Source organism: Podarcis melisellensis (genome assembly GCF_964234715.1).
Source record: "Podarcis melisellensis genome assembly, chromosome: 1".
In the NCBI taxonomy this organism is placed as follows: Eukaryota; Metazoa; Chordata; class Lepidosauria; order Squamata; family Lacertidae; genus Podarcis; species Podarcis melisellensis.
Window position 1 is genome coordinate 86594270 of NC_138528.1, and position 27305 is coordinate 86621574.

Below are 27305 nucleotides of genomic sequence, written 5' to 3' on the forward strand. Positions count from 1 at the left end.
TATTCTGAAGATTTTATCTATGTTTAATATTATAGAGCTGCTTGACATACCTGTTTCAGTCTTCCTTTCAGCTTTGCAGTCTGTTGCTCCCAGGAAATTGGGTGGAGCGAGGGTTCATGACTAAGCTTTGTGAAAGCTACAGCCTCTCCGCAATTTGTATGACTACTCTTGGGTGGGGTTTTGTTTTGGGCAATACCTGTGACTCTTGGTTTGAGTATCTGTTCTTCAGTTTGTAAGACGGAGCAAAACGCAAAGATCATGGTGCAAAACAGTTCAAAATTTTGGCACTGGAAGGTCAATGTCACAGTTAATGAAGTTCACATTAAGGTCAAGGCAAACAACTGTATTTTACCAGTGAATCTGAAGAAGTGTGCATGCACACGGAAGCTTATATCAAGAACAAACTTAGTTGGTCTCTAAGGTGCCACTGGACAATTTTATGATTATTATTTTCCATTATTATTTTATTTTACCATTGTTAGACCAGTCTCACCCACACCAGCTATTTTTATTCACAGCCTCTGGACAAAGGAGACTGCATTTAACAATGTTGGCTAATGGTCACTGATAGGTCTGCTATTCATGAATTTCTGTAATCCCCTATTAAAGCCATCTAAGTCAATGGCCACCACAATGATCTTGTGCTGACCAGCTCCAGTCAAAAGGGAGACAATCCTCCAAGGAATGCCAGTTCCAATCTTGCAAAGACATCAACCCCCCCACCCACCCCCGAAATATTTCAGTGAAAACTGTGTTCCTCATTATTCTAAACCAGTGGCTATAGTATTAGTGTAATGTGATCATTGCTGTCCGCATGCCTTTGACTGTCTTTGGCAAATGTTTCATTTACATTTTTACTTTACACATGACACCACACATCCCACTGTTTTGTTTTTCCTTGCTGAAATTATTTGTATCCCAACTTCCAGGCCCTTCCAGGGGAGGAAGGTTCAAAAAGGCCACTTGTGCCATTGCTATGCAAAGCTAGCAAAGAGGTGCCACAATTTATTTTATTTCATTCAGTCATTTGTTACATGTATATACCAACTTTCCCCCAAGGAGCTGAAGGCAACTACATGATTCTCCTCTCCTCCATTTTATCTTCACAACCACTTAGTGAGGGAAGTTAGGCTGAGAGGCAGTGACCAGCCCAAGGTCACCCAGCGAGCTTCATGGCTGAGTGGGGATTTGAAGCCTGGTCTCCCAGGGCCTAGTCCAACACTCACATCTACTGTTTTTGCTGAAACAGACTAAAGACTCAAAGTCTTAAAGGCTAACAAATGTATTATGGCATCAGCTTTTGTGGACTTGAGTCGTGTCTGATGCAGTGGATTTGAGCCCGTGAACAATGTCATAAGAAATCTGTTCATATTTTAAAGCATTGCAAGTCTGTTTCTGAGGAGAGAGAGGGAACAATTGAACATGTATGGAAATCTGGTCAGCAGCTATTTCTTCAGCAGGGGGTTTATCTGCGCAATCCTGGATCTGCACCCTGACTCACTCCTGCATTAGCTGAGACACCAGCAAATGTGAGCAGGCAACTGATGCGCATAAGAAGAGGAGGTCTCTGACAAAGCCTCAGCTGCTTTATAAGAATGAAGAACAAGAGGTTAGCCGACATGGCTCCCCTCTTCAGAGGTTGTTTGACGTCAGTTCCAGCCAGCATGGCCAATGATCAGGGAAGATGAAAGTGGTACCCCAACAACATCCTGCATGTTAGTTAGTGGGGGACAAGGTAAAAAGGTAAAGGTAAAGGACCCCTGGATGAGTAAGTCCAGTCAAAGGTGACTATGGGGTGTGGCACTCATCTCACTTTCAGGCCGAGGGAGCCGGCGTTTGTCCACAGACAGCTTTCTGGGTCATGTGGCCAGCATGACTAAACCGCTACTGGAGCAACAGGACACTGTGACAGAAACCAGAGCGCACAGAAATGCCGTTTACCTTCCCACCGCAAAAGTACCTATTTATCTACTTGCACTAGCATGCTTTCGAACTGCTAGGTTGGCGGGAGATGGAACAGAGCAGCAGGAGCTCACCCTGTTGCGGGGATTCAAACCGCCAACCTTCTGATCGGCAAGCCCAAGAGGCTTGGTGTTTTAGACCACCATGCCACCCGCATCCCAAGGCAGTTGAGATGCATATCAAATCATTACTTAGTGTTATGGCCTATGTTGGGGCTGGACCAAATACTTCAGCTGCCAGTTGCCTACAAAAGACAACAACAGGTATGTATACTGTTGTGTGGACAAGGCTGGCATAGTCAGGACTGACATCAGACGCTGGCCTCATTTGAAATCGGCCAAGGCACACAGGCAACCTTTGAGCCCCTGATTCTGCTGCTCACTCACACTCTTTGTTGTGATGGATCTTGCCCCACCACAGAAGGTTATGCTAGGTGACCTTTGAAGTCATCACCAAACTACTGTTCTATGATTCTATGATATCAAGGCACTTTCTTTGATTTTGTGCCCAAATGAGGTTGAGGGATGATGGAGCCTCTTAACTAATTGCTTCATATGTGGAATGTGCCTGCCTTGCCTTCTCTGGCTGCTTGTCGGAGGCATTGTTTTGGACTGAATAGCTCCGCTAGAAAAGCCAGTGTTTTCCTAAGGCCATGACTTAAATCTAATGGGGCAGGGAGGGGAGGAGGGAGAGAGCATTGTGTAGACTCCCTTTATTATATGTACACAGAGACCCTTGTTCCTTCCTATGCCCACCACATGCTGGGAACAGCTGACCCCCACCCTGATCCGTCCCCCGGAATTAGAAGATGGAGAAGCTATTTATTAGGGGACCTTTTATCATTTGGCAAGGCTGAGCGGGACAGGCTAACAGGGAGCCAAAGGTTTTGTTTGTGTTTTGGTAAGGAGAGGAGGGAGGAGGCCTCAAAAGTCAGCTTAAATATGAGCTCAAGTCCATGGGGCATGGCTGGAATCCCAAAGCAGCATTATGCACTGCTTTACCCAAAATGAGTGGAACCGAGCAGGAGGAAATGCACTGCCTTACCGCCCTGAGACCTTATGATGAAGGGCAGTATACAAATCTTATTAAAAATAAAAATAAATAACTAATAATATTGGTATCCTAAGTTTAGCAGATGTAGCACAGTAGCTGAGAGTTTGGACACAGAGCACAGCAAGGTCACATCCACACCACAGAGTTAAAACACATTTCTACCACTTTAACAGTCGTTGCTTCCCCCAATGATTCCTGGGATTTGTAGTTTACCCCCCTCACAGAGTTTCAGTTCCTGGCATCCTTAACAAAATACACTTCCCAGGATATGAGAATAAATGTCAGAAGAGGTGTGGTAGCAGAGGAACATAGATACATACATGTTGGTCAGGTTTGAGCATATAACACCAATTGTTGGCTCGACTGCACAGGCTGCCAATGAGCTCCCAGGCCGAATTCGAAGTGCTGGCTTTATAGTTAAGGCTATAAAGCCTTAAATAAGCTTAGGACCACAATACTTCAAGGATGCCTCTCTCTATGTGAACCAAATTGGCCCCGGCAATCAACATCTGAGGCCCTTCTTCGTGTGCTTCATCCGTGTGAGGTCCGGAGGGTGGCAACACAAGAATGGGCCTTTTCTGTGGTGGCTGCCTGCTTCTGGAATGCTCTCCCCAGGGAGGCTTGCCTAGCACCGTCATTACATATCAGATTTTTAAAAATGCTTTTTATTGGAGGTTCTTCATTACATATCATCAAGTGTGAGGCAAAAACTGTCCTCTTCTCCCAGATCTTTAGCTAATTAAATCTTTTAAACTGGGACATGGGGGGTAGGGGGGAAAGTGTAATTATTTTTGTTTGTTATTGTGTTATGTATTTTTGTGTTTTTACATTGTAAACCACCCTGTGCTCCTCGGATGTTGATGATGATGATTATAAAATGGTCATATCCAAAACAAGGATCCTCAGCTACATAATTACAAGGTACTGTATATGATCCTACGGAACCCACTTACCATTCTATTGTGTTGCTTGGAGAAAGAAAATATTGCAAGAGTACAATGTGAAATTAGCAGGCCCTTTGTTAACAGCACCCAAGTTTCAACGGGTTCCATGATGGAAAAGTCCGCAGGTACCACCTTCTAAGCAGTAGTTGACAAAGCATGGGAGCTGGTTGTTGTTGGCATCTATCTGTCTCGAGAGACAATGGAGGTGAAGTCATACCATGGCCATAAAGGTAAAGGTAAAGGGACCGCTGACCATTAGGTCCACTCGTGGCCAACTCGTGGTACAGCTTCCGGGTCATGTTGCCAGCATGACTAAGCCACTTCTGGCGAACCAGAGCAGCGCACAGAAATGCCGTTTACCTTCCTGCCGGAGCAGTACCTATTTATCTACTTGCACTTTGATGTGCTTTCAAACTGCTAGGTTGGCAGGAACAGGGACCAAGCAACGGGAGCTCACCCCGTCGCGGGGATTCGAACTGCCAACCTTCTGATTGGCAAGTCCTAGGCTCTGTGGTTTAACCCACAGTGCCACCCACAGCTATGGCAGCACCTAAATGACCTTACCAGAGCAGTGTGTGTGGAGGTCCTGGGCTTCTCTCCACATCATGGGTAGAAACTGCCTACTTGACCATTAAACCCACTATTGGTCTCATCCGCTGCACTGGATGTAATTAATTAGATACTGTAGGTAAGACAGATAAAGGAAAGGAGTACGACAAGGCTGTATATCGTCTCCCTGCTTATTTAACTTATATGCAGAATTCATCATACGAAAGGCTGGACTGGATGAATCTCAAGACGGAATTAAGATTGCTGGAAGAAATATCAACAACCTCAGATATGCAGATGACACAACCTTGATGGCAGAAAGTGAGGAGGAATTAAAGAACCTTTTAATGAGGGTGAAAGAGGAGAGCGCAAAATATGGTCTGAACCTTAACATCAAAAAAACGAAGATCATGGCTACTGGTCCCTCCTGGCAAATAGAAGGGGAAGAAATGGAGGCAGTGAGAGATTTTACTTTCTTGGGTTCCATGATCACTTCAGATGGTGACAGCAGTCATGAAATTAAAAGATACCTGCTTCTTGGGAGAAAAGTGATGACAAACCTAGACAGCATCTTAAAAAGCAGAGACATTACCTTGCCGGCAAAGGTCCGTATAGTTAAAGCTATGGTTTTCCCAGTAGTGATGTATGGAAGTGAGAGCTGGACCATAAAGAAGGCTGTTCGCTGAAGAATTGATGCTTTTCAATTATGGTGCTGGAGGAGACTCTTGAGAGTCCCATGGACTGCAAGAAGATCAAACCTATCCATTCTTAAGGAAATCAGCCCTGAGTGCTCACTGGAAGGACAGATCGTGAAGCTGAGGCTCCAATACTTTGGCCACCTCATGAGAAGAGAAGACTCCCTGGAAAAGAACCTGATGTTGGGAAAGATGGAGGGCACAAGGAGAAGGGGACGACAGAGGACAAGATGGTTGGACAGTGTTCTCGAAGCTACCAGCATGAGTTTGACCAAACTGCAGGAGGCTGTGGAAGACAGGAGTGCCTGGCGTGCTCTGGTCCACGGGGTCACGAAGAGTCAGATACAACTAAACAACAGCAACAACAAAAAGATAGATATACTAGATTGACAGATGGTGGGGAGTATATATGGACTCCATCCATGTTTTTGTGTTGTGTGCAATTTGACTCTTTTATCTGTTTACAACATGGGACAAGGGAGAGAAAATATCTAAGAATCCCACCTGAGAATGGGAGCAATGAGGAAAAGATTGTGCTATGGGTGAAGTTTCATTCTTTATACTTGAGCAACCTATCCTGTGCAAAGAGAGGCTTGTTTTAAAGGTTTGGGAATGAGGAAGCTTTTACACCAGGGAGGAAAAAGACTGTTGTTGCTGTTGCTTTTGGGGGGGGAAGTACTTTTATTGAGAACAAATTGTTATTTATGAGCTATCTCAGCCATTACTTTTTCATTCCATCCTATTTTCTTTGGGATTCAGATGCTATTTTTGTGGATATTTCTTTTATTTAATTTTCCCTGGGTTGTCAAACTTGCACACCCAAACAGATGGCATTTCCAAAAAAGAAAAGAAGCCCTTGATCTTTTATTAGAAAGTGCTTGGAAAGCAAGTTGCATGAAGCGAACCACAGTGCTTTCAGGAGGATCCAGTGGGTCAAAAGTTAGAGATGTGCCCTTGAGGCTTAAATCAAAGGCAGAGTTGACAGGAAGCCAATCTTACCTTCCCCCCACCCCTACCCTCAGGACACTGCTGTCACCACAGGTCAGGGGAAAAGCTGACCCTTCTCAATTGTGTTCCACATTGCAGTCAATTCAAACAGCCTTTAGATGCCTATCTCCACCCCAACCTCAACATCACCCCCGGCCACATTTCTTGGTCCAAATTACACCACTAGAAAGATGTAGGAAGCTGTGATTTGGTGATGACATGCATCTGCATTTCCAGAGGGGTGTAACTGTTCAAGAACGATAGCGCCAAAGGCTCATCTGAGAGCCAATGTGGTGTAATGGTTAGATTGTTGGACTAGGACCTGGGAGACCAGGGTTCAAATTTCCATTCAGCCATGAAGCTCACTGGGTGACATTGGGCCAGTCACTGTCTCTTAGCCCACCCTACTTCACAGGGTTATTGTGAGCGGGGGGAATGAGGAGGGGCAAACAATGTGTGTCGCCGCCTTGAGGTCCTTTGGAGGAAAGGTAGTATAGAAATCTAATACATACAATTCATATATACATCTCATCCTGCCCCCTGCTTCTTCAGGGTGACCAATGAGGTGTCAGCATCTGAGGCCCTTCTCTGTGTGCCTCCTATGTGAGAGGTCTGGAGGGTGGCAATATGAGAACGGGCCTTTTCTGTGATGGCTCCCCACTTGTGGCATGCTCTGACCAGGAAAGCTCACCCTTGTAATATATCTTTAGATGCCAGGCAAAAAAAACTCCTCTTCTCCCAGGTCTTTGGCTAATTAAACCTTCTAAACTGAGGGGTATTGTTTTCCTTTATTATTATTATTATGGTATGTATTTTTGGGTTTTTATATTGTAAACTGCCCTGTGACATTCAGATGAAAGGTGGTATAGAGAAATAACGACAACCACAGTGATGATGCCTTTGAAAGAAAGCCAGCAAGGCAGGTCATGAAGACAATAGCTGATACTGCTCCCCTACAACTGGCTGATTGGAAGGTCGGCGGTTTGAATCCCTGCAACGGGGTGAGCTCCCATTGTTCTGTCCCAGTTCCTTCCTACCTAGCCCGTTCAAAAGCACACCAAGGCAAGTAGATAAATGGGTACCACTGCAGCAGGAAGGTAAACAGCATTTCTGTGCGCTCTGGCTTCTGTCACGGTGTCCCGTTGGCAAGAAGTGATTTAGTCATGCTGACCTCATGATTCGGAAAGCTGTCTGTGGATGAACACCAGCTCCCTCAGCCTGAAGTGAGATGAGCGCCGCACCCCATAGTCACCTTTGACTGGACTTAACCATCCAGGGGTCCTTTACCATATACCTTACAACTGGCATTCAGTAGCATGCTGCCTCCATCTAAACCAGGGGAAGGGATCTCAGGCCTGAGGGGCAAGGCATTAAAAAACCACAAGACTCTACAGAAATTACATTAAAATAAAAGTCAGTGCTGATAAAAACCATAAACAATAAAGCAACAGCATGACCAATACAACACTCCAACTGATAGCCTTTCTAAATGTGCTGGTTTTTAAAAGCCTTTTAAATTACGCCAGCTCTGAGGGCCAACCACACATCCTTGGGGAAGTTCCATCACCTGAAGGCTACTACAGAGAAGGCTCTTTTTAGCCCCTGCCCATCTTCCAGGTGGGTCACTGAGCAGGGCCTCTGAAGGCAGGCATAGGCTCATGTGGGTGCAGCTGTTAAACCCATCAGCCTCCAAGCTGCCAGCTTTCCACAAGCTGCTGTGAGTAGTAATCCCAAACATCTGGAGGGCACCAGGTTAGGGAAAGCTGGATTAAGACACTAAAAGTTTAAAAAGAAAACAGCACTTTGAATTGGATCCAAATATGTGCTGATAATCAGACATGACAGCACTATAAAATCACAGAACTGTAGAGTTGGCAGGGACCATAAAGGTCATCTAAGCCAAAGCCCTGCAATATAAAAATCTTGTTGCCTGACATGGGGCTCAAACCCATGACCCCAGGATTAAGAGTTGCCAACTCTATCAACTGAGCTACCCCACAGGCACGGCTAAATGTTACAGGGGAGAAGCCCATAACTTGACAAGAAGTGTGATGTAGTAGATAGAGTGTCAGACTAGGAACTAGGGAGAGCAGGGTTCAAATCCCCACTCAACCATGAAGCTCACTGGGTGACTTTCGGCCAGTCACTGTCTCTCAGTCTAACCTACCTCACAGGCTTGTTGTGGGGATTGAACGAAGGAGGGAACCATATATGCCACCTTCAGCTTTTTGGAGAAAAAGGTGGGATGTGAATGCAATCAATCAATTTCATATCTAGTCTGCTCTATGGGGCATTAAGAGAATAACACACATCCAAGTTCTCCTAAGTTATGTCTCTCCCCGCCCCCCTTAAAAAAAAAACAACACAATAAGGTAAGGACATCCCAGTCCTTGGCGTCTCTTTTTTGCTTTGCCCATTTATTTTGCATAGTGCTTCATTGACAAAACAGAGCTGTAAAATAATCAATGGTAGATGTCTGTGGGAAAGTGCTGCTTTGAAAGAGAATACTTTTTAACAGACAATTGCAAGACCTCATGCCTCTGGGAGGAGGTGCAATCGCAGTCCTCCCTCCTTTTTGAACAAAAGCAGAACTCCCCTCCCCGCCTGAACAAGCCTACATCTGTTTGGCAATGCCACATTTTCTGGGGTAAAATAAAACCCTGACAACAAACAGCTCGACTTATATATGGAGGGTAACTGCTTAGGAACAGAGCCCTGCTTGTTAAAGCTTAAATCTGTCAGAAACCTGCCATTCCCCCCCCCCCACCACCCCTTGGGAGTAATTGCAGGCTGCCGCTCACATGAACTGCATCCTGCTTTCTACACATCCCAGGGAGAAAGAAACTCGGAACAGCTGTAATTCCCCCCCCCCCCAACAAATCAGGAATGACTGTGCTTTAGAAACAGGGGCTCCTTTCCATTTTGCGTATCTGCAGAGAAGCAACACATATGTCATCTGAATCTGTCTAATTTGCTTCCACTATTATGGTTTCAGCTGGAAACAAAGAACCTCAAATGAATAAGAGCAGCAGACAATGGCTCAGGCAAGCACCGAGAGCCTCTGAACAAAGATTGCCCTTCCTTCCCACCACAGAACGATATTCAATTGCAAAAAGAAAGAAAAGTGACGTTAACTCCTGAGCTAAGGCACAAAGTCAGAACAATGGATAGACCCTAAGGAAGGAAATGAAAAGCTGAGCAATTCCTGCCCTCAGTGAACAACCTGGTCACTCTAGCAATAGTATAAAAGGGCAACAGTTGCTTTTGAAAAATGAGACTTTAGAGCCGGTTGTAAAGATGCCACACAGTATAACAGCTCAATTCTAAATGTGCCTCCTCAGATAGAAACTCCACTGAGCTCAAGGGGATTTACTTCCAGGTAAGAGGGCATCATATTGAAGGCTTAGGCAAGAGTTTTAAATAAACTGTTTCCTTTTCATCAGTTTATTTGGCTCAGACTCCCATTCCTGTGAATTTTAGGACATGCAGAAGTCCTAATGGCACAGGAACTTTTCGTAGTGTAGGGCTTGGTGGACAGGTTCCAGCTGGTGGGCTGGAGGTTCCCCAACCCTGATATAGGCAACGATATACTACACAATGGTGGAGGACACACATAAGGTAAAGGACCCCTGGACGGTTAAGTCCAATCAAAGGCAACTTATGGGGTGCAGCGCTCATCTCCCTTCAGGCCAAGGGAGCCAGTATTTGTCCACAGACAGCTTTCCGGGTCATGTGGCCAGCATGACTAAACTGCATATGGCGCAATAGGGCAGTGTGATGGAATGTAGGGAACCTTTGGCTCAGCAGATGTTGCTGAAATACAACTCCCATCATTCCTGCCCATTAGCTATGCTTGCTGGGGCTGATGGGAGCTGTAGTTCAGCAGCACCTGGGGGACCAAAGCTTCCCCACACTTCACATAATGGGCCAGAGGACAGCAGTCACAATGCTAGTGAATGGCTGCAGCACTCAGCACAGTGAGGACATCCTTGGCCTATGTATGTTTTGTGGTGTTTTATGCATTGTGACTTTTTATTGATTCTCGTTTTGTAATTCTTTATTGTAATTGTTAAGCATAACCTGTTTAATTATTATTTGCTGATATTTAATTTTGACCTTTACTGTTATATTCTAACGATTATTGCTTCTTTTTATTGGATCAGATTGTTATTAGGTGTGTGATCTTTGCTGTCTATTTTGTTGTTTCTTCAGCTTGTAAACTGCCCTGTGTATAGTAATCTAGAAGGGAGGTATACATATTAAAAGTGAAATGAAATTCGCCTACTGCACACCTGCATGGGGCCTCCTTAGCTTCTCCCTGCCTCCTCCACTGTCACCAAGCAGCAGTCCCTGCTAAAGGTGGCTTAGTTGGTCATTGTCTCCCATCCTACCTCACCAGCCACTGCCCTTCATCTTCCATTGCCCACCCAAAAATGAGGATAGTACCTTACAAGCGGGACGTGGGTGGTGCTGTGGGTTAAACCACAGAGCCTAGGACTTGCCGATCAGAAGGTACACAGTTCGAATCCCCGCGACGGAGTGAACTCCCATTGCTTGGTCCCTGCTCCTGCCAACCTAGCAGTTCGAAAGCATGTCAAAGTGCAAGTAGATAAATAGGTACTGCTCCGGTGGGAAGGTAAATGGTGTTTCTGTGCGCTGCTCTGGTTCGCCAGAAGTGGCTAAGTCATGCTGGCCACATGACCAGAAGCTGTACGCCAGCTCCCTCGGCCAATAAAGCGAGATGAGCGCAACCCCAAAGTCAGTCACAACTGGACTTAATGGTCAGGGGTACCTTTACCTTTACCTGTACCTGTACCTGTACCTGTACCTGTACCTTACAAGCACCAACAGGGATAAAACTCTTTGCAAATGAAAGCCATTGTCAGATATACCAACAGCAAAAGGCTCTGAAACTGTAGAGTCATCCTGTCCCCCAGGAGACATCACTCAATGGCTCCTAAGGTCTCATCTAAGCAGTATTTGCATGATTTTGGACTGCATTCCTATACCCACTTATTCAGCACTAAGCCCCACTGAACTCAAAGGGACTTATTTTATAGGATCATTTTAAGAAACCATTTAACAGGAACTGCTCCCTTTATCATTCAGACACCTAGCCAAATACTCCCCAGGGTGTTCTGGTGACATCAAGGCTGCAAAGTGAATGGCGGCTGAAGAGATGCCACACCCCACTCATTAAAGTCATTCACTGTCTAACAACCCTTGCCCTCTGTGAGCTGAGATCAAGTCAGAAAATAACAGGCCAAAAAAAGTTGTAGGGGTGGAGGAAAATACCACTGTGGGTTTTTTTTTTTAAAAAAAATTATGGTGAAAAAAAGGAACACTAGAATTGCTCATAATCATGCCATCTCTTGAAGTCCTCTTTCCCTGAGCCCATGCAAGCCTGTTCTTGCCTCCTGCAGAATGTGAGGTCAAAGCAATGAGCCATTCAAAGCTCACCCATCTGAATTATTTGCAGCCTTTCAGTATATATATGTATGCCCTGATGTTTGTCTATAACTCTTCCATAGAACACAGACACCTCTTCCTTCTGTTCTCCTTGCTTGTTCAACTTGGTCAGCTTACTGGTGCAAGGAAAAGGCAGGGAATGAGAGTCAGCTTCTGTCTCAAGGGACCAGGACTGCAAAGTTTGATTGATTACAGCACCGAATTAACCAATTACAAAAGTAAAGAGTTGATGGATTTACTTCTGAGTAGAGACGGTTAGGCTTGTGCTATAAGTGTGCACAGGATTGCGGTCAAAGTGTGAGTTTGGGTGGGGGTTCTTTAAGCAGAACACCAATAGTGAAGGCAAACTTGATTTATTACTACCAAAGAAGCAGGCAGGACATTATATCAAACAAGAGAGGGACACAGAGACAACAGTGTCTTCCTGTTTGTTGTTCACTTGATTCATAAAACTATTATACTTTAGTTTATTATATGGACATGTTGAAGAAGAGCAGATGCAGAGAGGCCATGCATGGTACCTTGGACAGAAGAAAGTTAGGCAAACTAATGCCAGTGTACTGGAAGAAGCAAAGATCACTAGTGTCGAAACAATGATTCTTCAACATTTCAGTCATCCCACAATGAGTTTGCATAGGACCACAAATCACAGGGCTAATGGCTATCTGTATCCACTCATAAAGCACTACTTTCCGTCCCAGAATCTGCAGCAGGCAGATCTAATACTAATGTAGTCCTCTTCGTTCCACCAAACTGTGTGCATTGTTGTCTTAGCACTTGACCCAGCTGCTTCAGTACCATTTTGTTAAGGTTTCTCCCACCCCCTTTTTCTTTTCTTTTTGCTTCGCTTGTGCTTGTCCAAAGGTCATTGAACTCAGTTAATGATAATATATAGGCAGGGCTTTTTCTCTCCCTCTTTCCCCGGCATTTGAATTAACCCTTTGGTCTATAACAGAGGGAACATGGGCTGCTTCCAGTGGTACCGGGAGCTCAAATTGGTTTCTGTACACGTAATAGCAGAAAGAATCATTTACCATTTGCTATGTGTGTTTTCATTCTGGGAAAAGTCCTATATCCCTCCTGGAGAACTAGCGTGTGAGAATTGCAAGCCTTCTGTTGCTGTGTGTGTGTGTGTGTGTGTGTGTGTGTGTGCGCGCGCGCTAAGAAGTGTACTATTAATTTTAAGAATGCTTCCAAGCCATCATTCACACCAGTAAGGTGAAATTTGTAGAATTAGATTATATATCTATATATAAATATAGCATATTTATAGCTGGTGAGTTGTTGGGATTTTTTCTTAGTTCTCTAATAGGGCTTTAATTGATAAACTGCAGGTGTCTGATACATTAATTATAAGGCTCAGATATATTCCTTTTCAGATGATTTTCCCTAGTTTCTTTGGGGGTGGTGGTCATAGAATATTGTTGTGTTTGCTTTTCATATTCTTTTTGAAAAATCATGACCATAGTATCTGCCAAGTTTGCTTTCAGTGCCCAGATATTGCAAAGATCTTTCAGAAGCTAAAATTTTATTTCTAATCCTTCATGTTGCTGATACTGTGATTAGGTCATCTGTGTGCAGCACATTCTGAACTTCTGAGTCATGTAGAGACAGACTTGGAATATTTCAAGTGAGTGAGGTATATAGAGTGAATGGTGTCATCAGAGATCTCAGTCAAGACCTAGGCTATGGTCTGAAGGCACATAAAGTCCACTCTCTTGCTGAAGCTAAGCAAGTTTGGGTCTGGTCAGTGCCTGAACTTGTGACTTCCTAGAAACTCCATGTATCACCAACTTAAGTTCCATGATGGAAGGTAAATCTCACTTCATTACCATATCAAGGCTTTAGAGGCCCCTCTGCTGAAACACAGGGGGGGGGGGGCGGAACGTTAAGACAGCTATTATGCTAGTGTCATGTTATGATGTCATCACAGACGAATACAGCATCACGGTATTTAGGATGGATACATTTACTTGTAATTCTCTTCCTGCATTTGAGGCAACAAATTCAACCCAATCTCACCCATGTCTAAGCAGAAACAATTCTCACTGGTTTTAATTTAAATTACTCTCAAGTAGGATTTCAGCCTTAAGGAGAACCATAAATTTATTTAAAGATTTTTTTTTCCCAATTACAAGAGTGCAATAAGTGCATTAACGAGCATCTCACACACACTCATTTTAAATGCAACCACCAATTTTCACTTTGGGTTATCAAAGATCAAACACAATCAGTATTTCACAGATTTGTATTATCTTTGCTATTACCTTCAAAACTTGATTTCTAAAAGGAAGAAAAGTTGAGTCTAGCAGGCTTTTTAAACACCCACTTTTTAGAATCAACTTAAAAAAAAAAACCCAGGAAATTTCCCCAAGAAATCATCTGTGAAATTAGGGTGTCCTTTTACAAGCAATTATTGTGTCGATATATCCCTTAATACATGGTATGTTTATTTTTGTACCATTTTAGTCCGAAGCATGTGTACAATAATAAAAAAGGAACCCACAGAAAATAAAACAAAATGCAGTTGATCAAACCAGAACTCTGCCCCATGCTCCTTTGGAAGAACAAGCAGGATATAAATTTAGCAAGAAATAAATCAATAATTTTCGTGCTTCTTTAAAATAACAAGAAATGGAGAAACATTGGTAATCACATCTATAATAGCAGAGGGCTGAATACTGCCAGCCTCCTGATTCAGCTTCTAGCCAAGGTTGGTGCATGAAGTGGATAAAGCTTCACTCTCACTTGCCCTCTTGGTTTGCTTCCCCTCCCCCAGGCACGCACCCCATGATTTTCATTGAGTACCTATTTTAAGTTTGCTGTGCAGGGATTTACAGGGTTATTTCCCTTTATTATAGCACAACAACCCTGTGAGGTCGGCCCTGAGAGCCTGCCCCTCCTTGTCAAGGCCATCACACCCAAACTCTTCGCGAGCTCTTTGGAGAGGAAAGCCAAGATACAAACTGCTGCCGGAAGAAAGCTGCACCTGTTGAATTGTTGCCTGTCGCACAACCGTTAACCGCAAAGGAAGCCCTGCCCTACCCCTCAAATATTTTATGGGGGGGCAAAGGGATCTCATCCCCTAGAAGTCTGTGGTCTCCGTCGAGGCAGGCAGGGCAGAACGCGTGACCTTCTGTGTGTGTGTGTGTATGTGTGTGTGTGTGTGTGTGTGTGAGAGAGAGAGAGAGAGAGAGAGAGAGAGAGAGAGAGAGAATGTGTGTGTGTGAGAGAGAGAGAGAGAGAGAAAATGTGTGTGTGTGTGTGTGAGAGAGAGAGAGAGAGAGAGAGAGAGAGAGAGAGAGAGAGAGAGGATGTGTGTGTGTGTGTGTGTGTGTGAGAGAGAGAGAGAGAGAGAGAGAATGTGTGTGTGAGAGAGAGAAAGAGAGAGAAAATGTGTGTGTGTGTGTGCGTGAGAGAGAGAGAGGATGTGTGTGTGTGTGTGTGTGTGAGAGAGAGAGAGAGAGAGAGAGAGAGAGAGGGGGGGGGTGGAGCAGAGCGGAGCCCAGCTCCCTCCCCGAGCGCGCCTGCCTTTAGGACCCAGCGGCGCCGGCGCGCCCGCCCCTCTCTCGCCCCGCAGCACCTGCCCGGCCGGCGGGCGCTCTCTGGCAGGCTGGCTGGCTCGCTCACTCCGCGAAGCGCTGCCTCCACGATGGTGCAGTTGCTGTTGCAGCCGCGCGCCGGGCGCTGCTCCTTGTGGCTGGGCTTGGGGCTGGCGCTGTGGGCGTCTCTGCCGGCGGCTCGCGTGGCGCTGCCCGAGGTGCTGTTCATGTGCTCGCCCTGCACCGCCGAGCGCCTGGCCGCTTGCGCGCCGTCGCCGCCCGTCTCGTCGGGATCCGAGGGCAACGCGTGCCCGGAGCTGGTGCGGGAGCCCGGCTGCGGCTGCTGCCGGGTGTGCGCCCGCCTCGAGGGGGAGCCGTGCGGGGTCTACACGCCGCGCTGCGCCTCGGGGCTCCGCTGCTACCCGCGTCCCGGCGCCGAGCTGCCCCTGCAGGCGCTAGTGCAGGGCCAGGGCACCTGCGCCCGACGGAGCGACGCCGCCGAGTACGGCGCCGCCAGCGCCGAGCACCGAGCGACCGGTGAGTGGACGGGGCGCCGGTTCCGCGCGGAGGGCTTGGGGGGCAACTAGGGCGTCAAATGAACTCCCGCCCTCTGAGCATGTGCAGTGTGCTCCCCCTCTCTCATTGTAGAGATCTATTTTATTGCTGTTATCTCCCACCTTTCCCCCCCGAAGAGCTCAGGGCGGCGCGCACGGCTCTCCCCCTCCCCATTTAGTCCCCCCAACAACCCTGTGAGGTAGGTTAGGCAGAAGGGCGGAGACTGGCCCCAGTCATTCATTTGAGCTGAGTGGGGAGTCAAGCCGTGTTCCTACCCGACACTCTAACCACTACACTACCCTGACTCTAACCACTAGGCTTGAAAAGACGTCGGGCTTACTTCGAACAAGGGGTGTCCCAGGTATTGTTATGAATCGACCTAATAACAATGTATTTAAGTGAGTGCTTTTGTCATCTCTGAGGATCCCGTGTGGGAAATTGGCTGGCCAGGGTAAACTAGCTGTTGGGGCAGCAAGCAGTAGAAGAATCTGGTGGGAAAGGATATCAGGAGTCAAGAGTTGAACTAGTGAGCAGACGCCTTATTGTGCAGGGATGGGGAGGGAGGGAGGCATGGGGAGCAATGGGTGAACACAAACATTGGGGAATTTGATGTGGGGTGAATGGGAGAGGAAGGCCTTAGGCATAAGGATCTTGAGGTGGGTCACAGGTAGTTTGGGTAAATTTGACAGGTCTGGGACTGGATCTGAGGAACAGACTTCCTATTTTATGCAAAATTAAAAGAGCCAATGTGCAGTATGTATTATGCAAAAATGAAGATACGGCAATAGAGTTCTGAACTATTAGTAACTTCATATTGATGTAACATTTTTATATGTAACTGTGTTTTTGTAACTGTTTAAGATGTACATTGTTGCTTCGGTGTTTCGTACTCCACTTAGAAACATTTTTAACACATAGAAACTGAATAATCCACTCTACCCTATCAAGACTGTAAGTGAGATGCCTTCTATTTAACTACTTTCCTGCGTGAAAAGTTGCATGCAAGTGTGCTCACAAAAGCCTTCGTCAAACTTTCCAACATAGCACTATGGCTTTTTAAAGGCAAGATAGTGGGGAGAGAGCAGCAGCAGCAACATTCCAAAATATGGTCCATCACAATTCTGCCTGTTGGTTCTGTGGCACAAAGATTCTCAAGAGCTACTTTACAGTCTTAAATTGCAGCCCTGGCTTCTGTGAGTGCACAGATATTACTCCGCTGTGTCTTGCGGAGTAATATGTGAAGTGTGAATGAAAATTATATATCTTTTTTCATGCAGTGGACATGTGTTTAAGAGCTGTCCTCCTGTGGCACCCTGATTCATGTCCCTGGGAATATTTAAGAACATAATTTGCCATTTAGACGTTTGTGATGTACCTGTGGCAGACATATGAAGCAGCCAGAGGCAACACTGCCTGAGTTTAACTTTCTTTGGTCATCTACTATTAACTTCCCTTGTCTAAGCAGCTAAAGTTATAGGCCAGGAATGGGAAATCACTAAACCAACTACAGTCAGCATGACCAATGGTTAGGGATGCTGGGAATTCCTCAATTTGAGGAACAAAGGCTCCCCATTTCTGCTGTAGAATGAAATCCAATGTTGCTCATTCTCAGAGCAGACCCACTGAAATCAGTGGAATAACTCAAGTCCATGGGTTTCAATGGGTCTACTTTTGAGTATGACTGAGTTGTATATCACCCATTATGTCCTGGGGGGGGGTCCTGCAATTGATTGCTTATCAATTGATTGCGGTAGCTCCTACCCCTTGGCATAAGCAGCTAGTTGCAATGACATTTTAACTCACGCTGACCAAAGTAGAGAATGAAGGGTTGCATGTGTGGGTCTGCATCTCTCATATTATGGTTTGAGGTGGGAAGAAACTCTCCTAAAAACCAGTGTGTAAAATATAGGTATAAACACACAGCTTCAGTCTGACATAGGCCATCTCACCTACAATAAGTACTTTGTCGTAATCTGTTTCCATAATGAGTTGTTGACTGTATAATTATCTCAGACGTTTCTGAATATATGTGTGTGGACTCACTTAACTTTTCACACACATACAGCGCACTCACAAGCCTTCCTGTTGGAAAAGTAAACTTTAAATTCAGCAGGACTTGCTGAGGGTAAATTATCATAGCTGAGTGCTAGGGGATCTGACTTGTGTTCAGAAGTTCTCAGGTCGAATCCCTGGTGTCTCAAAGTAGAGCTGCCAAAAACCCAGGAGAGCCTCTGCAAGCCAGAGTAGACAGTATTGAACTAGATGAATGAACCAATGGTCTCACTCGGAAGCACAGGAAGCTCCCTTATGCTGTGTACTTAGGATTGCAGCATGAAACAAAATGAAACTTTTCTACCTGGGCTCTGCTCTGCATAGGGTTCAGAAAACCATGAGCCTTATAGAATAAAAGGAATGTGGAGTCAGAACAGCGGGGGATTGGCTGAAAGTGGATTTTGGATTGGACTATTTTTCAGCTATAATAAATGGTTCACCTTAACACTTTGTTTCATTGGTGTTGCTCAAATTAGCTTCTTAAACCCTTTTGTAGCAGTTTCCCTGATAACACTTTCAAAAAGCACACTGACAGCTTTCTCCATGCACCTCAATATTGTCCCGAGAGATGGTAGATAGAAATGCAGGACATAACCATATTAGTGTAGTGATAAAAGTGAGGAACTCTGATATTTAAAACCGGAGAGGTCTAGGAAAGCAGCAAAACAAGCTCAAACCATTGCAGGACTCCCATCAGATAGGCTAAGATTGTAGTGAGTTTTTGGAAATGGTTTTAATCTTTGTTTAATTAAGTTAACTTTTCAACCAGGGGGGAAAAAACTTCACATAATGTTGTTTGTTCAGTATTGCATTCCAATACAATAAAAAATGAGTGTTTGATGGGAGGTTTTCCATGATAAACAGAGATGGCTACCTGGGGCAATTGGTCTTTGCTGAATTCAAGTGTGGAGAGAGGGGGGGGATAATTTAAGATCATTCTCAGGAGCGCATGTGAAATTATTCTGAAACATACTCTGGCATGTTCTCATCTGTCAAAGAGCTGATTTAAAAAAGAATATTTCTGTTTTACGTGCAAATCCCACGGACTGCATTTATTTGCACAGAGCAGGTTGGGGTAGAAAAACCCTTCTCTTGACTGGGGATTGGAATGCAAAACTTGTATGCAATTCCTAAATTAAGGGGTTGGCAACTTTTATTTTGTCCCTGATGAGAGTCAGGAAGGTTGCCCAAGTGAAACAAGGAATAAGACTGAGAATTCTCCTGCTGTGGGCTTCGGTATTGTTTAATCTTCCACTGAGGTCTGGGCTGCCAATCCAGAAAAGGCTGTAGGCAGAAAGAAATACAAATAATCCACAGCAAGAAACGGATGCTGTTGCTGATTGCAAAAAAGGCTGTGGGTATTCTGGGGAATGTTGGAATGAAAATATCAGGTCTGTGCAAATCAAACTGACGGGCCAAATAGAGCTGTACCCTTTTGGGGTCCAGTTTTATAAAGTCTTAAACCTTCACTTCTCCCCATGAAGTTACTCAGTGCCAATTAGATTGACTGAGGTAGTGTCTCGATGCTATTTTGAGTGGATTTCCTTCCTCACTTCTGCTAACAAGCAACTGCATTCTATCCATTGCAGGCATGGGTAGATGCAACCAAGAGTCACTGCCAACTGTTTTCAGTACAGTGGTACCTCGGGTTACAGACGCTTCAGGTTACAGACGCTTCAGGTTACAGACTCTGCTAATCCAGAAAAAGTACCTCAGGTTAAGAACTTTGCTTCAGGGTGAGAACAGAAATCACCTTGCGGCGGCAGTGGGAGGCCCCATTAGCTAAAGTGGTACCTTAAGTTAAGAACAGTTTCAGGTTAAGAATGGACCTCCAGAACGAATTAAGTTCTTAACCCGAGGTACCACTGTATATTCTTCCAAATTCTATGTGTAATGAGTCCATGGGTTTCATTCTAAGTTCCTGAATGATAAATATCCATTTGGCAATTGACCCCAGACCTCAAAGGACTGTCTGTAACTCTCATCCTTGCTGACATAAACACAACTTGCTGAATGAGGACCCGGCAATTTTTTATTTGAAGTTTCAGAGGCTAAAGGTTGCTGACTGCTTATTCTGTTAACTCATCAATGTAGGAGAATACTCATTTCTGAAAATAGACTAAAATATGTTGTGAAAACCAGGATACATGCACTTGGTTCCTGGAGAGAGCAATCAGGAACCAGGAGGAACCAGGAACTGAGGAAGCTGTGTAGCCTGGGAAGAGCTGCAAGGGCTAGACCTTTACTGGACAGAGGGGGCCACATTTGTCACTCATATCTTGGATAAGCATGTGATTATCCTCAATTATCCTTGAGAATTCATGTGTTCAGTTGAGGGTTAGATCATTTTCATTAGAAGAAGAAGAGGAGGAGGAGGAGGAGGAGTTTGGATTTGATATACTGCTTTATCGCTACCCTAAGGAGTCTCAAAGCGGCTAACATTCTCCTTTCCCTTCCTCCCCCACAACAAACACTCTGTGAGGTGAGTGGGGCTGAGAGACTTCAGAGAAGTGTGACTAGCCCAAGGTCACCCAGCAGCTGCATGTGGAGGAGCGGAGATGCGAACCTGGTTCCCCAGATTATGAGACTACCACTCTTAACCACTACACCACACTGGCTACCTTTATGCAATGACCATTTTTGGTATCTTCAAACAATAATGATAAGTTTGGCCTCCATAGTCTCTATAGCAATAGCAAAGGTGAATGCTACCTGGGAGTTAGCCCCAGTGAACTTGAAAAACCCTGAGTCACCTTTGTGGCTGTGGTAGGGACTAACTTTGCAATCCACAGCCAACTCCGCTCGTACTTTCAACAGACTTGTGAAAAATGAAGATGTTGCTTATTTATGTATTTACAATGTTTCTGTACCACCCATTAACGGGTGTTCTCTGGGTGATTCACAAAAGTTAAAGCCATGACGTACAGAAATGGAACATAGACATAGAACTGAGGAACAGCAGAAAGTCAGTGGGCAGTGTCTAAACCCTTGCCAAAGGATGAATGAGTGTCCATCCTAGAGGTCCCTAGTCTGTCCATGGGAAGTGTCATGGTCTAATCTGAGGTGTCTTTTGGGTGGTCTTGAAACCCCTTGATCAAAAGCTGCCTTGTTTCCTTGTCAGTGTCCTGGCTCAGGACTCTTAACTAAAACATCCTGAAGCTGGTGTAGTTAATTTTTCTCTCAGTGGACATTTTTTTGTTTGTTTGTTTGTTTTAAACTGCCTGCAAGGGGGAGGGAATAAAAAGTGCCCCCCATTTCTTCCTTGGCCAGAGCAGGCCACCAGAGCTTTGTAAGTGGTTTATGTTTCGCCGCTTAAATCTCCATCTCACTTAGGATTGCTCTGCAAGGCAACTGGGTGAGAACTAAAGTTAATGCAGTTTACACAAGCCAGTTCCCACAAAAAATCATCAGCTAACATAACGTTGAAAATGAGGAATGTGCACATCAGCAGGGGAGCGCTTCAGGGATCCTGAACTCTTCAGTTATTAGCCGTTGATATTGGATGCTACAGAACTGGGCTCCATAAACCTATTTGACAGAATTTCTCAAGGTTTGAATAAAAGGATTGTATGTGGCAATTTTATTGTAACCCCCCAATCCCCAACCCCACACTTCCTTCCATTTGTTGCGGAAGTATTCTTGTTAGGTCCCCCCCACCTTTCCTGTTCTCTCACCTTGTTAACTTGATTGATCATCCTCTGTTCCTCCCTCGAGCACCCTCTTAGTGTGCTTTTACACATCTGATGTAATAAACTGTTGCTGCAGATGTTCCAGAGGCAATAAATCAGCTAGTCCCCAAGAGATCATAGGACCATCACCTCCTAATGCACAGTATTTCTGTGGAGTGGATTGGGTGTTACAGCTTATCATTTGTAGGGTGCTTTTGAGTTGCCGTTTTGCCTCTGCTTTCAATGTTTCCCAAGTTATGGAGCACTGCTAACTGGTCAAGATCCTGGCAGTATTTTATTGCTTTTGGAGCTGTCACTGAAATTGCCGCTATCACTGCCTGTTTTGCACTTTTCCAGGAGTAGCACTGGTGCAACAGAATTTTGGAATGGTGGGAAGACCTAGAACCATTTCTGATCATTCCACAGAGACTAGCCTTAGAAAGACAATTCAGATGCTCCTTGATTTTGCAAAGGCAGAAAGAATTACAATGCTGGTTATTTTAAACTACTAGCACAGCTAATAAATATCAAGCAAGCAACTAACTGAAATAAATAGAGGCTTTGGATTCATGTGGCTGTCTTTCTGTGTGGGTGCTATATAACTGTGGACTTCGGGAAAATATTTTGCAAGGCTTTAAACTTTTTTCTTGCCTTTTAGCAGATGTTCTGCTCTCTCCTTGTTTCAAACATGCCTTGCTTCCTTTTCTTCTAGATTGGAGGTGGGTGTTAACTGAACCTGGTATTGCCAAAGGCGGCTGTTGGAGCTTCTGGACTGTGGAAAACCATAAGCGGGGCTTGAGTACAGACTAACAATTTGGAATGTGTTTGTGAGGAGTGTGAGATACAGAATGCATTTAAAATAAAATAAAATAAAATTCTGTAATAATAAAACCTGCCAATCTGTGCTAGCACAGAGTCTGGAACAGCTATATCAGTTTTCCTTGCCAGACCTATAACATGACTTAAGACAGGGATGGTGAATCTGTCGTTGGACTCCTATAATTCCTGCTCATAGACCATTCAGGCTGGGGTTGATAGGAATCTGAAGGCCAGCAATATTGTGAGGACCACAGGTTAGCCACCCCTGCTGTAAGTGATGGTCCAAAGTTACCCAGTGTTTCCATGACTATGCTGGAATTTTTATCCAGGTGTGTTAGTTCCATAATTCCATTTAGTCCAGTACTCTTATCTCCAGCAGTTGCTGAGCTTGGGAAGTTTACAAGTACAGGGCAATATTGCATAGTATGTGGATTTAAGTAAGACAAAGTAAATAAGAGGAAATAGAAATGCAAAGAAGATAGGAAATGTAATTAGAAAGCTATCTAGGGGGAAGGGAGGAAGGAGTGGACTCAAAAGAGTCAGAATATATGTGAGGATAAGAAATGTCAATGTTCTTTTTATTGAAATGGAAAACTAATAAATATTATGGGGTGGGGAAATACAAGTACAGGGCAATAAAAAACAGCCACTTCCTGATAGTTTGTCTCCAGCATCTGGTCACTAGAGATATCTGATTATGGATGTTGCATTTATCTCTCATGGCTACTGCACCTATCTCATCATTCTGAGTTTGTCTAATCCCAAGCAATATTATAGCGCAAGATGTTTAGGATCTATGGCATCTTATTGTTTAGTTATTGTTGTCCTAAGCAATGGGTTCTACACTTTTGAAATGATTTGATTTAAGCAATTTGAGACCTTAAAAAAATTATTGAAGATTTTCTTGATTTACAAAAGTACGTGCATTGTCTCTTTTTTCAGGTTGTATTTTCTACAGATCAGTTATATTTCTTTTGAGACATTAGTGTTGTACACAGTATAAAGTAGGGGAAGGAGAGGGGTGGGTGGGATGGTAAAACTTATATTCTTTTACTTAGTGTATGTGTGGAGTTTAGCTCTCCCCTGGTATGAAGAGGAGTTAAGAAGACTTGTGACCTTGTCTGGAATTTAGCCTTTGGCCTGATGCAACATTAGTTCAGTACAGACGGTTTTACAAGTTCTGCTAATGGAGATTTCAGTAATTGCAGTGCCCTGATCCATGGGGTTCATGTTACACGAGCATGTTTGGGCTAGGAGGAGGCACAGGATCATCCTTCTCTTTGAAATGAGAACAATTTTTCAGGCATGAGAGAAAATCTGAAAAGCAAAGTGCCTTTTTTAAAAATAGAATTTGAAATTGATGCCAAAATGTGACACTAGAAAAACATAGATAGAATAGATGTTGCTTCATTTTATAATGCCCTGCTCAGATTTAACACACGTGGTGGCACTTCGCAGAGACTAGTACTTTGATACCTAGCAGTACAGTTGCAAAAGGTTTGGATGTTTTTCCTGGACCTAAACATGGAGTACAGAGAGAGAAGTTTTGTGCCTGTTGTGGGGTTCTTCATCCTGTCTTGAAAATACTTATTTACCTTTAACCTTTCTATTCTCGTTATGCATCTTTGTTTTCCCTATCTAGTGCAGTTTTATAATCCACAAGAAACATGATTCTTTGTTCCCAGAAGCTTTCGCTTGAACCGGATCAATGCTGATGTGTGTGCCTGCTTGGTTTTGGAAGTTTCCATTTATACAAAATCTCTACATTGCAGAAATTTTGTGATTTTTTTAAATAAACATTTTCTTAGAATCTAACAATATGACTGCACCACCCATTATAGCTAGAGACAGGTTTTCATTATTAATGACCTTGCCTTTATATGACTGATTCATTCAGTTGGTTATTGAACAACAATTATATATGTCACAGCTAAAAATTGGCCGCTGTTTCTTTAATATTAAAAGAACGAAGCTGGTAGTGTTGATGTGTGTACAGTTGGTCAGTCATTTCGCAGATAAAGACTTTTAAGAATAAAAGCAGAAAATACTCTGCAAGGATACTCTCTTTTATGCCAACAAGGGTCCAAGGACCAGGCTGAGGAGACAAAGGAAGTCAGGACCTTTGCTTTTTTCAAACACTGATAGGTTATGGGCCCAGAGTTTCTGAGCATGTACAGAGTACAAAACAACTGACAGCATCTCAGTAGGGAGCTGGTGAGTTCTGGTGGTGGCCAGTGGCTGTGTGTTGGAGCAGTTGGTGGCAAGCTGTAACTGTCTGCAGTGACGCTGGAGCGGCTAGGATCTGAGGATCAGGAAAACTCTCAGCATCAGCTACTGGAACAGTTTGAACTGCTAGAGGACCACAGTAGGTGACTCACAGAGCAACTACACCGGTTGCAGAACCAGGCGGGACCTGAGGGCCAACAGAGGTGGCAGCTAGAAGCCGGTGAGTGCCAACCAGGAAAGTCCGGTCAGACTCTAAAGAGTCAGGAGAGATTGCTGGAAGCCCCACTGAAGGGGCTCAGCAAGCATCAGCAGAGATGGCAGATTTCCAGTCTTCCCAAGTTGTAATTACAGTGGTACCTCGGGTTACATACACTTGTATCGGGGGAGGCATTTTTTTTTTACTTCTCTCAGAAAGCAACTGGCTGAGTTGGTCGATAAGAATGCAGCAGTTGCTAAGGAGAGATGGTCTATGGGCCTGTGTTGAGACTGAGGTTTTCATAACAGACTCTGCTGAGAAAAGATGGCTGGATGAAAGGGCTCGTGCCCAAATTATGCTGTGTTTGAGCAACTCTCAGTTATTGCATGTAGCAAATGCCAGCCCAGCGATTGAATGCTGGAATTTAGTAAGGGCAATGCATGTCAGAGACACTGCTGGAACCATAATTTCTCTGACCAGAAGGCTGTTCAGGACTGTTATGAAAGAAGGTGAGAGTTTGGCAACTCATCTTCAAATGCTGAAATCTCTGTTTCTTCAACTACAGCAGAGAGGTAAGCATTATGATGAGACTGACCAAACATACATTATCCTTTCAAGTTTGCCTGAAAGCTGGTTGCCCGTGATTAACAGCATGGAGGGTATGAGTCCCCGAGATCTGACCCTTGAGTATGTGGTTGGAAGATTCACCGATGAAGCAGAAAGGAGGTCAGATAGATAGGCTGAACTCCAAGAGTGGAGGAGTTACAGCCGAGGGGGCCAGCAGCAGAACCTGCCAATGGAGCAACACCAAGATTTGGACTTGGCCATGGCAGTGAGGAGATACTATAGATGCAGCCAACCCGGGCATCTCCAGCGTCAATGCAGGGCAAGACTTCCAGGAGACAACGTGGAGCAGAGACAGCAATCAACACAGAAACGTAAGCAGAAGGGGTTCTCTTCAAGGAAGAAGAACACGTGTTCTGCTCAGCTTGTGTCTGCATTTTCTCAAGAGGAGAGGAAGATACCTTGAGGAACGTGGTTGCTGGACTCGCAGCAGCAGGATTATCTGCAACAGTCAGGAGGATTTTAAGACCCTGGAGAAGCCAGTCGAAGGAAAAGACTCAAACTATCTTGCTGATGGTCCTAGAAGCAAGATTGATGGCCAGGGAACATGTTTCCTGCAGTGCTTGAGCACTACTCTACCAGAGACTCTGTTTGTCAGCAGTTTGGACTATTATTTACTGTCTGTAAGCTGTTTGAATAATGCAGGGTATGGTGTTAAGTTCGCGCAGGATGGTTGTCTGATAAAGAATGGAACACAGATATGTAGCCATGCAAAGATGGAAAATGGGTTATATGTAATGCAGGACAAGCCTGTTAAACAGCCCAGGTGGTTCAGGAGAATTTGCCAGTTCATAAGGAGTGTGTACATGAACTACATAGAAAACTGGGTCACGCAAATTTTCATGTGCTTTCAGAGATGCCAAAGGTATGCAAGAACCTAAAAGTAAATAGCTGTAACTGTTTCCTAGATTGCAATGTATGTAAAATGGCCAAATCTAAGAGGAAGCCTGTGGCTTCTAAAAGTGACAGAGTATATAAAGAGGTTTTAGAACTAGTCCTTTGTGACAGAAAACTGAAGGGGGCACTAGGTATGCTTTTCTAGTAATAGTTGATAAATCATGTTTTAGTTGGTTGTTTTTGTTAAAGCAGAAATTTTGTTAAAGCAAAGTGTTTCCCCACATTCAGAGAATGGGTTGCCCAAGCCAAAAAGCTCTTCACTCGTCCTGTTGTGCAGTTGCAAACAGATGGGGTGGGGAATTTTTGAACAAACAGTTTGGGGCATGGTCGCGACGTAAGGGTGGTCAATGTTAGTGTTGTGGTGTGGGTTGGTTGCTTGGTTAGAGAAAGTTGGTAGTGTTGATGTGTGTACAGTTGGTCGGTCGTTTTGCAGACAAAGACTTTGAAGAATAAAAGCAGAAAATACTCTGCAAGGACACTCTCCTCATGGACTCTTTTATGCCGACAAGGGTCCGAGGACCAGGCTGAGGAGACAAAGGAAGTCAGGACCTTTCCTTTTTTCTAACATCTTGCACATATATAAAGGGTTACAAAGGCCCCTTTCTGTAGGGTAGAACTGATGTCCTCCTGGGTATGCCGTCCTGAATTTCCATCAACTTTGAGGGAGCCAGATCCTAGTCTAATCACTAAAAATGTGATCCATTGATATTTCAGATAAAAGAGAGATTCCTGTAGCATTTACCTAATGACATGACATACTCACCCAGTTCTAATTATATCCTTGAGTTTGCAGCAGTCACTCACAATTGCATCCAAGTTTGTTCCTATGCTGATGCATTTCTAAACTCATTGGCAGTTCAGTTAAGCTTCCTTTATAGAATTGTTCCTATAAGCAGAAACATTTTAATATTGGGAAAGTTGAGGCAAATGTCTCTCTCTTTTTCTCTCTCTGAAAAAAATCTTACATTGAACTGAGCTCTGGCATCGAAAGAGAGTTCCAGTCATCTGTCCTGTGACTGAATCATAGTGGTCCTTTTTTAAGAATTCAAACAATATGCAGTGGTACC

The 27305-nt window shown here is 44.4% G+C and overlaps 1 protein-coding gene across 2 annotated transcripts in view; it reads left to right on the plus strand.

The window, feature by feature from the left end:
• The first annotated feature begins 15247 nt into the window (after positions 1-15247).
• IGFBP2 (insulin like growth factor binding protein 2) overlaps positions 15248-27305 on the plus strand; it is a 63091-nt gene continuing 51033 nt past the window's right edge. The window contains exon 1 of one of the 2 annotated variants that reach the window (XM_081885963.1): positions 15248-15738. In XM_081885963.1, coding sequence (XP_081742089.1) covers positions 15312-15738 — 427 coding nt within the window. In that variant the 5' untranslated portion in view covers positions 15248-15311. The remainder of the gene's footprint in view (positions 15739-27305) is intronic. The other variant, XM_081885964.1, reaches the window with a different exon arrangement.